The sequence below is a fragment of the Capra hircus genome, chromosome 17 (assembly GCF_001704415.2).
Source record: "Capra hircus breed San Clemente chromosome 17, ASM170441v1, whole genome shotgun sequence".
Lineage (NCBI taxonomy): Eukaryota > Metazoa > Chordata > Mammalia > Artiodactyla > Bovidae > Capra > Capra hircus.
In genome coordinates, this window is record NC_030824.1 from 1131177 (window position 1) to 1141760 (window position 10584).

Consider the following 10584-nt stretch of genomic DNA (forward strand, 5'->3'; position numbering starts at 1 on the left):
AGAGTGACATCATCAGCCCAGGAAATCAGTCCTTCACGAAAGAGATGGTGCTCAGCGAGGAGCATCACGCAGTGGAGATAATGCCTCTGAGGGACAGGTGCTATCTTGACACGCACTGACTCTGTAACCTTCCCAACAGGTTTCACGTCAGGACCACAGCAGCTTCTCGGAGATCCATTCCAAGGCATGCGCAAGCCCATGAGCCCAGTCACAGCCCAGGTCTGGCTGAACTTTTTCTCAAGCTTGTTTCTCAAACTTGTTTGCTTTCCACCCTTATGGAAATACAGAATTAAATGGCTGTAATGCTTGGAAGTGGTTTTGAACTGTAACTCAGGCTCAGTGAAAGCTAGAAAACTGGTGAAGTTATATTATTATATAAAGTCATAAATCACCAACATCCAGTTTAGGCAGGTTTGCAGCATCTTAGTTTCTCTTAGCTGCTGCTTAAAACATACCTCTTCTGAAAGATCAAAGAGAGACCTTTGTAGAAGGTGTACTGGCTGTCGTGCTGCTGACTCCCCTCTGCCACATCTGTCCAGCAGATGAGCCAGCTAGAATTGCAACAGGCAGCTTTGGAGGGGCTGGCCGTGCCACATGACCTCGCGTCGCAGGCAGCGAACTTCTACCAGCCTGGTTTTGGCAAACCGCATGTGGACAGAACCAGAGATGGATTCAGAAACAGGTAAATTTCTAATCTTACCCTTGAGATTTGCAAATTAGTTATCCAGAGTATCATTTCTGTTGTACACACTGATACACTGTACAACATAATGGTGACAAGTCTTACCTACCGAGTGTTCAGTAGAGGAAATTATATAGTTGAATTCTGTTGCAGGGGCATAGGCTTTGCATCCTATATAATTTTATTTATACTCTTCATTTAAAGGATTCATTTTTACAGATGTAGCTGGCATAGCTACTTATTTGAAGTTATACTTATGAAATGATGGAAACTAAAACTCCACCTCGCTTCCCCACCCTCAGGCTCCTTGTTGAGTATCAAACTGTCCCTTAAGTCACTTGGTTTGTTGATCAAATAGTCCCTGACTTCACTCTCCTCCCATCCTCTCCACCAGTTTCAACAGGCAGTGAAATGAAATGAACCATAAGTTGGGGAAGAAAGAGTAGCAGTATTGTCCTTTTTTTTTTATTGTAAAATAAAACAGGCAGAAAACTTCATGAAACAAATGTATAGCTTATTGTAAGGCAGACTCCCTTGTCAGCTCCCCAGAAGCCCTCCCTGTGCCTTGTCCCAATACCCCTCTCGCCAGAAGTGTCCATTGTCCAGTCTCTAAAAGAAGTCACCACCTTCATATTTTTAGTTTTATCACCAAAGTGGGCATCCTTAAACACAGTACTCCCACCCCATATAGTATTTGGTACTTGAAACTTATTTGTTTTGATGTGATTATTAAAAATGCTGCCTCAGTGTCTTACTTCATCTGGTCATATGTTGACACTTTCAGAAAGCACTGGAACTAGTAAGCTCTCTGTCCTCTTGCATAAATGTGCCCGCCCTGTAAGAGCCCTCCAGTCTGTACAGAGAGCTCAAGGCTGCTCTGCTGAGCCCCTTCACTGGACTTCTGTCTACAGCATAGCAATTTGTTGACCTTCAAAGCACTTTCAGTTCAGTTCAGTCGCTCAGACGTGTCCGACTCTTTGCAACCCCAGGAATCGCAGCACACCAGGCCTCCCTGTCCATCACCATCTCCCAGAGTTCACTCAGACTCACGTTCATCAAGTCCGTGATGCCATCCAGCCATCTCATCCTCTGTCTTCCCCTTCTCCTCCTGCCCCCAATCCCTCCCAGCATCAGAGTCTTTTCCAATGAGTCAACTCTTCTCATGAGGTGGCCAAAGTACTGGACTTTCAGCTTTAGCATCAGTCCTTCCAAAGAACACCCAGGGCTGATCTCCTTCAAAATGGACTGGTTGGATCTCCTTGCAGTCCAAGGGACTCTCAAGAGTCTTCTCCAACACCACAGTTCAAAAGCATCAATTCTTCGGTGCTCAGCCTTCTTCACAGTCCAACTCTCACATCCATACATGACCACTGGAAAAACCATAGCCTTGACTAGATGGACCTTTGTTGGCAAAGTAATGTCTCTACTTTTGAATATACTATCTAGGTTGGTCATAACTTTTCTTCCAAGGAGTAAGCGTCTTCTAATTTCATGGCTGCAGTCACCATCTGCAGTGATTTTGGAGCCCAAAAAAATAAAATCTGACACTGTTTCCACTGTTTCCCTGTCTATTTCCCATGAAGTGATGGGGCCGGATGCCGTGATCTTCGTTTTCTGAATGTTGAGCTTTAAGCCAACTTTTTTGCCCTCTTTTACTTTCATCAAGAGGCTTTTTAGTTCCTCTTCACTTTCTGCCATAAGGGTGGTGTCATCTGCATATCTGAGGTTATTGATATTTCTCCCAGCAATCTTGATTCCACTTGTGTTTCTTCCAGCCCAGCATTTCTCATGATGTACTCTGCATATAAGTTAAATAAGCAGGGTGATGATATACAGCCTTGACGTACTCCTTTTCCTATTTGGAACCAGTCTGTTGTTTCATGTCCAGTTCTAACTGTTGCTTCCTGACCTGCATACAGATTTCTCAAGAGGCAGGTTAGGTGGTCTGGTATTCCCATCTCTTTCAGAATTTTCCACAGTTTATTGTGATCCACACAGTCAAAGGCTTTGGCATAGTCAAGAAGCACTTTAGATATCCACAACTTAATTTGCTCTTGGCAACAACTCTGTGAGGTAGATGGGGTAAAGAACTGCATTTGACGGATACAGAAATTTAGGTTTTTCAAATGTGACTTACTTGAAACTAGCAGGTAGATCCAAGACAGTGTCAATTTTTGGATCAGATGGTAGGCCCTCCCTGCCTGTACACTCTGTGTACAGTCATGGCCCCCAACAGACACAGTTTCTCCTTGTCTTGCTTTTTTTACCTCTTAGTCACTCAGAATACTCTCTCCCCTCGCTGTCTTACTTGGTCTCAGTGTGGCAGCCCTGGGGCTTACCTGACACAGACTGGAAGGCAGCCAGGAGTTAAGGGTTCCCTTTTGCTTATGAGTCAGTGAACTTCAGAATCATCGACTGTCCTGAGGCTTTGGCCTTTGCAGGACACGGTCTGACATCACTGAAATGCAGTGAAGCTTTGATTAGCCAGTGAGCTCATGTAATTCATTCTTCTCTCAGCCTATGTGGTCATCAACTCTTTGCTGTTTCCTTCCAAGAGAGAATAAGTAGAAAGTCTGGGGAAAGAAGGAAGTCTGCTCTTTTAAACTTTATTTGGGAGGCCGAGGGCCAGCCCTGTGTGCAGACCCAGAGTGGCCGGGAATGCTCCGGGTGACTGGGTCCTTAAAGTAGCTCAGTCTTGGTGGCCTGTCTGACTTGAACTGGTGTCTCTCGGAGCCTCAGTTCTGCGCCAGGGACTGTGGTACTCGGGGTTGCTCCCTACCCTCCAGAATGCAGGCCCTCTCCAGCCTGCCTCACTGGCATAGTCAGCAACAAGCTACACACCTGCCCCGGATAACCCTGCACTCCCAAGACCTTCCCACACCCCTTACCTGTCCCTCTACCCCTCGTTTTCCCATCGCACTCTGCTGGTACCCTTCATGTGCCATGTTTGCCCTAGATTAGTATCTCCCGCATTAGATGGCAGCTCTTACAAGACCCAGGACTGTGTGTCATTAAGCTTTTGTCTCTCCTCAGAACTTGGCATATAGTTTTGCACGTTATTAAATGCTTGGGAAATTGAAGAAAGGAAATGGGATGTTTCCTGGGCTGGCCTTGAGTTTTATGCAGTTTAAACTTGAAGTTTGAGCAGCTAGGGACTCACACGGATAACTGGTTTTTGTTTACAGGCAACAGCGAGTGACCAAGTCACCAGCACCCGCGCACCGAGGGAATTCCTCTTCCCCTGCCCCAGCCGCCTCCATCACAAGCATGGTCAGTGACCTCTGCCCTTATGATTGACTCCTAGGCTTCTCCCTGCTTGGTTGCTCCTGTGTCACTAGGTACCCCAAATTGTCCTTGAGCGCCTTCCACAGGAGTCAGTGATTTAGTAGATGTTTACACCTGCCTGTTGATTAAGGCCTCCCCTTTCAGGATGTAGTCTCTCAGGATTCTAAGTTCTAGTGAAGCCCCATGTTGGGGAAAATGTGTTCCAGCAGACAGAAGAGTCAGGGCCAGGGCATACAGGGTGGTGTGGTGTGTTCCGATGAATGATCACTGGAGTGGGGAGCAGAAGAGGGATGAGCGTGAAGGGTGGGAGGTGAGGAAGATGGGTGATGGGCACTAGAGCAGGGGGAGTCCAGTGAAACATGGTGCGAGTCCACAAATTTAGGTTCAATTCTCAGAGTGGAGTCTAGGACAGAGTGGTTTGCTGATTTGCAGTGACAAGTCAAGCTTTACAACTGACTCATGAACCAGCATTATTTATTTTTTTAGGTTTCACTCACCTCACAGACCTTTATCACCTATTCAGGGCTGATGAGGGGAAAAGACTATTATTCTGTACTTCAGGACCCCAAGTGGTCTTTGCACCAAGCACCTTGAAGGCAGGATCTAGGAGCTTTTCTGTGCGTAATTCATGCCCTGTCTCCTGTCATCAAGGATACAGGGTTGTTTAATGAGAAATGTGCATGCACAGTAAAAACATCAGTGTAAAAACTGGCAGTAAAGAGGTGGGAACAAATGACCCCAAATGGTGAGTGCTGGTGCGGAGGAAACCGTCAGGAAGCTACTTGGGTTTTCTGGTAGCCAAGTTGGGGTAGGAAACATTAAGAGTACAGAGAAATTGAGGTTCTGTGGTTGCATCTGAAATGTCCTTTCCCAACTTAGGGGAGGGGCCTGCTATTTCAGGGTTTTCTCCTGGCCATGTTTTTCCCCCTTCCCAGCCTAACTCTGGCTTGGGGAGTGGCTGGAGCAGAGGCTGCAGAGGCAGGTAGAACTTTCTGTGCTTTAGCTAGCTGTGCGCTAGCTGCATCTTGGTTTTGATTAAAGTGAACTGCGCGCAAGGGATGACGCTGCCTGTTCGGCCCATCCTGATGCTCTCTTCCAGCAGCTAGAGGCCAGAATGTTGGAGTTGGCTTCTGCCACGTGCTGCCGAAAGGGAACTCTTCAGCTTCAGTAGTTTGGCCACTTGATTAGGGAGAGGCAATTAAAGAATGTGTGAATACTGTTTTCCTCTACAGCTTTCTCCTTCCTTCACTCCTACCTCAGTAATTCGTAAGATGTATGAGAGCAAAGAGAAAAGCAAGGAGGAGCCAGCCTCTGGAAAAGCAGCTCTTGGTGACAGTAAAGAGGACGCTCAGAAGCCCAGTGAAGGTACTTGAGAGCTGTTGAGGCTGGAGCACCAGCAACGTGTGTGACAGAGCACCAGTGTGCAAAGCCTTGGGCAAGGCCCCTGCTGCTCCAGACCTGAGTTCCGGGTTTAACAGGAGGCGTGGACCAGCTCACAGGCACTTAGCCACTTGAAATTCTGACCAGTCTAATAGTGCCTTGAGTGCTGGCATTAGGAAGAACAAGCATTCAGGATCCTTATTTAGGCTTGAATTATGAGTACATTTATTTGGCAAATTTATAAAAGTTCAACCAGTTTTATTTCTGAAAGGTTCTCTCCAGTCTGGAGACTAATTACCCAGTAAGAACTATGCAGTGGGTGACGCATATAGGAGGTGTGTGAGGCTTTCAGAAATACGTGGAAAATGTGAGAGGTTTTTAGGGGTTGCATAGTTCACATTGTTAAAGACACAGTGAAACAGACTCTAATAAGTGAGGTTTACATAGGTCTAGGTATTGGTCTAAGAGCTTTCTGCCTGTGAGAAAGCTTCTGGGGAAAGGAAGGAAATCCGGTTGGTCCTATTAAAAGGCAGTTCAGGTTCCTCACCAGACAATAATTGTTCTTTAGGCATTCTGTTGTGATGAATTTGCATAATTTTACTCACTTTTCCCCTTAGGCTGAAAAGCATGTTAATCCCAATTGTGAGCTTTCTAATAAATGAGTTACTGGTTCATCGGGAGGAAAAAAAAAGTTTGTGAATACCAAAATATTCTGTCTGGATCCTTACAGAGAACCTCCTGTCATCCAGCTCTCTGCCCACTGCTGCTCGGGACTCTTCTCCCACCACAAATCCCAAATTGTCAACCCTGCAGCGGCTTTCCTGTTCCACCCCACTGTCCCAGACCAACCGTTACACCAAAGAACAAGATTATCGACCTAAAGCAACAGGGAGGAAGACACCCACCCTGGCATCCCCCGTTCCAGGAACACCTTTTCTCCGCCCTGTCCACCAAGTTCCCCTGGTCCCCCACGTCCCCATCGTTCGGCCTGCTCACCAGCTTCACCCGGGGTTGGTCCAAAGGATGCTGGCCCAGGGAGTACATCCACAGCATCTTCCAAGTTTGCTCCAAGCTGGTGAGTTTCTAACTTGGCATGAGTTGCTAGAACTGATGAAGTGCTGTACCATTGGAGGGCCTTATCCCTAGAAAGATTCCATTGGGTCCAATCTGATCTATTCCTTAGTCCACTGAAAGATCAGGAAACTAGCTTGAACAGTCTTCATTCTTAAGGAACTTTCAGATCACCAAAACTGTATAGTCAAGCTTGAAAATTTTCAGGTAGATTATTTGTTTCTTCTTTCTGCCCAATAGGTGTGCTTCCCCCTGGGATGGACCTGACCCATTTACAGGGGCTATCTGGCCCAATCCTGAGTCAACCCTTTTACCCTTTGCCTGCCACTAGTCACCCTCTCCTAAACCCTCGTCCTGGGACACCTCTGCATCTGGCAATGGTGCAGCAGCAGCTGCAACGCTCAGGTAGGTTCAGGAGAGGACCAGGTGAGCTAAGGGTTAGGAGGTTCTGAACCAATTTCCAGTGAAGGGGATAAAATGACACTGTTTACTAATATATCCTAGCAAGACTAGATTGGGAATTCCTGTGAAGACAGTTGGAAAGCCAGGTGCACCCTGGCTTTTTTTTGGGGAGAGTGGGGTATGTTTGCCTCTTTGGAGAGGAGGCTGAGAATCCTTCTGACAGATTCAGCATAGGGAGTGCCGAGAGTAGATACTCTCCCTGGCTTGTGTTGTTGCTTCTGCTTGTCATGGGGAGTAGGGGGTGTGTCATCTAGGATGGACTGTCAATACAAATGAATACCTCAGCCTTCCAAGGCACTGTTCTGGCACTTTGGAAAGGAGTTTCCAAAAGAAGCCTAGAATCAATCACCTTGTTAAGAACTGTTCGTAGTTTCGTGCACAGTGAAGCTCGGCCTAGTGGAGAACTGCTTCCCCTCCTGTGCTCTGAATGAGAACCTTCCTTCGTGTCTCCACAGTTCTCCACCCTCCAGGCTCTGGTTCCCAGGCAGCTGCTGTCAGCGTTCAGACGACTCCTCAGAGCGTGCCCAGCCGGTCAGGCCTGCCGCGTGTGCACCCCCAGCTCGAGCACCGCCCCAGCCAGAGGAGCAGCTCCCCTGTGGGCCTCGCCAAATGGTTTGGCTCAGACGTGCTGCAGCAGCCCCTGCCCTCCATGCCCACCAAAGTCATCAGTGTAGATGAACTGGAGTACCGACAGTGAGCAGGGCAGGCTCGCTCGCTCGCCAAGCCTGGACCTGCAGCGGCACCCCGGTCAGGACTCTGCTTCCTCATCTCACGTGGGTTTACGGCTTTTACTTTGTAGCACTCTTGTGTGAAGCTGTTTAGGGGCACCCAGGCATCTGGTGTGGTCTGCGTCATGATGGAAGGAGCTTAACCAGTCAGTGGAGTCTACATGGTTTGAATCCAGGATGCAGTATTGTCAGTCCTAGAAAGTCTTTTTTTGTAAGATATGTGAATGAAGTGTTGGTGTCTTCACCAAAAGGTGGCACCTTAAGGGTTCTGAGGAAATAAATGTATAGACCCTTATGTACAGACCTGTGTATAAACAACTTTTGTACATACATATAGGATAGCTTTTTTGAAATTATACAGCTGTACATAAAAGTAGCTGGTATTAGGTAAGCCTGTGTCAACATTTTGGATTTTTTTTTCACTTGTACAGTTCGGGCTGTTTCTTTTGGTTGATTAAAGTTGCATATGCCATGTGTGTGAATGAAGCGAATGGCACTGTTGTGTTTCTTTCTTCCTGAATCCCTTCCTCTTCAGTAGGTTCTTGAGGGAAATTACCTTGAGTTTTTTCTGTAAGACTCATGGACCTGAACTCTGCTTGGGAGGAGGAAGCCATAGCCCTCTTTCTTGAGCCTTAATGACCCCAATGGGTAAGTTTAGACTGAGCTGACCCTATAGGTAGTCTTGTGGCTAATATCAGATGATAATGTGTAATTTCTAAAATGAAACCCAACTAAAGAAAATAATTTATTGGGTCATCAGGTATATGGTCATTTGTCATGTTTACTGGGGCAAAAGTCAACGGTTGGCTTCCTGTTCTCCAAGTCAGAGTCCCCAGTAGGGAAAAATGGAGCCTTAGAATTCCGATTCATTCCAGAATTGTTTCCGTATAGAACTTCCCTCAAGACTCTGGTGCCTGTGTTAACTTCTTCTGTGTTCTTACTCCTCCGCTCTGATATTCTGTGGACTGTAGCTGCATACGCAACACTGGGGAAGAGGATTCTACGCGAGTAACTACGGCCTGGAGCCCCCTTTCCTGACTGAAGGCTTCATTCCTCCCAGTCCAAGGTGGCAGACCTCAAGCTCGACTGAGCTCAGCCAGTCTCTCAGCTCTTCCCATTTAGGGCCCTCAACTCTAGTTTGACTTCATAGTAGAGGCTCAAACAATGAGACCATTCTGATTCACAAGTGAAGTTAGCAAGATGACTGGATTTTGACTAAAATGTTAAAAAAACAGCCTAAGGGTTCGGGGTGCAGCCTATTAACCTGGAGCTGCCCACTCTGCCCTGTGCTTCCAAGAACAAATAACAGGTCGCTTTTCAACAAAACCTGGCTTTGTGAATTGAGCATGAGGTCTGTCTCTTCATAGTACTTCAACTTGAGTACTTCAACTTCAGCCCTCCCTCCCTGCAGTGGGATCTGAGTGAATCAACTTCAGAAATAAGCCCTGTTTAGAATTCTCACAAATGCCTTGTTTCATAAACAAAGAATCTGGAAAACAGTCTCAAGCAACAGGGGCAGAACAGAAACGTGGATCCAGCTCCATCCTGTGTGTCCTTTCACCTCCTTTCCTTTCACATTGAACCGACAGTCCAGGGTGTAAAGTGGGGAGGGTTGGTTTGAAGCTGCTAGTGAGGAATTCCTTTTTAGGCTAGAAGCTAATACGACAGACATGAACAAATGTAGGCACCAAGCAAAGGGCAAAGCCAGTAGCTGGTGAGATGGAGTCAGAAGAAAATAAAGGAATGTTGCTAAGAATAGCACAGCAGAAGCTAAATGCATAGATCTTAAAGCTATTTTGGTGAATGAGAGTAGAGGCAAAAAAGGAAGTGAATACAGTCTTCAGAAACTAAGAGCCAGCTATGGAGCAAAAGAACATGACATGATGTCTCAGCTAATAAGCCATCTTACAGGGAGCAACTCTGGGGAGTCTAGCAGGCATGAGAAGCTTAGAAGCAATCAAAGCTGGAAGGATGTGCAAAGCCTCCTCAAAGTAGAACAGCAGAGGGCTAGAGAGAATCTTGTGGAAGTTGAGGGGTCAGGTAAGAAAGAACATTGCCTCTGCCCCTAAGGAAGCAGTTGAGCAACCAGTACTTTGAAACAGTAATAATCAATGAGAAGTAGGGGGGAAAATAGGAAAGTACAGGAACTTCCGTGCTAGTCCAGTGGTTAAAACTCCATACTCCCAGTGAAGGGGCCCTGGGTTCAATTCCTTGTCAGGCAACTAAGATCCCGTGTGCTGTGAGGCACAATGAAAAAAAATAAAGCTAAAATTTTTTTTATGGGGAAGTACAGCCAGGTCTTCTTATAGGAGATATCTTATAAGACAGCCTCTTAAGATAGAAAGAAAGTCAGGTCCACTGGCCTACAAATGAAAGGGATAAACTCCAGGAATGAAGATAACATACTGGAGTTAAACAGACTCTTCAATATTCTACGCCCTTTACTAACAGCTGGTTCAAGAATGGGTATGAGACACAGAGGAACTGGCTGTGCAGCTTCTGGGAAATGGCTTCACCAAAAGTTAAGACTCAGCCCTCTTTAGCATCCTCTAGATAGTGGTATAAAGCCCAAGGCTATAAAGATATTCTTCAACTGTGAAGGGCGCCATCTGCCCAGCAAAGCAGTGAACAGGATGGCGTCATGGAAAGAATTTGGATCGTCAGTCTACCAGCTAGCCCATCTGAGCTCCAGACAACTTATGTGAGAGACCAAGTTTTCTTCCATTTCAGCCAGTTAAGTGATTGTCTGCTATTAAACACAGCTTAATACTTTTGGCGACCTGATGCCAAGAACCGACTCACTGGAAAAGACCCTGATACTGGGGAAGATTGAAAGTGGGAGAAGGGGATGACAGAGGATGAGATGGTTGAATGGCATCACCAACACAATGGACATGAATTTGAGTAGGCTCCAGGAGCTGGTGATGGACAGGGAAGCCTGGCGTGCTACAGTCCATGGGGTCGCAGGGCGTCAGA

At 46.6% G+C, this 10584-nt stretch overlaps 1 protein-coding gene across 9 annotated transcripts in view; it reads left to right on the plus strand.

Annotated features, from left to right (window-relative positions):
* The window catches only part of EIF4ENIF1 (eukaryotic translation initiation factor 4E nuclear import factor 1), a 39665-nt gene extending 31566 nt beyond the window's left edge, over nucleotides 1–8099 (plus strand). For 6 of the 9 annotated variants that reach the window (XM_018060931.1, XM_018060928.1, XM_018060935.1 and 3 more), the window contains 7 exons: nucleotides 140–219; nucleotides 540–682; nucleotides 3868–3952; nucleotides 5200–5332; nucleotides 6078–6422; nucleotides 6659–6823; nucleotides 7336–8099. In XM_018060931.1, the coding sequence (XP_017916420.1) occupies nucleotides 140–219; nucleotides 540–682; nucleotides 3868–3952; nucleotides 5200–5332; nucleotides 6078–6422; nucleotides 6659–6823; nucleotides 7336–7577 (1193 nt within the window). In that variant the 3' untranslated portion in view covers nucleotides 7578–8099. The remainder of the gene's footprint in view (nucleotides 1–139; nucleotides 220–539; nucleotides 683–3867; nucleotides 3953–5199; nucleotides 5333–6077; nucleotides 6423–6658; nucleotides 6824–7335) is intronic. The other 3 variants (XM_018060932.1, XM_018060936.1, XM_018060933.1) reach the window with 1 other exon arrangement.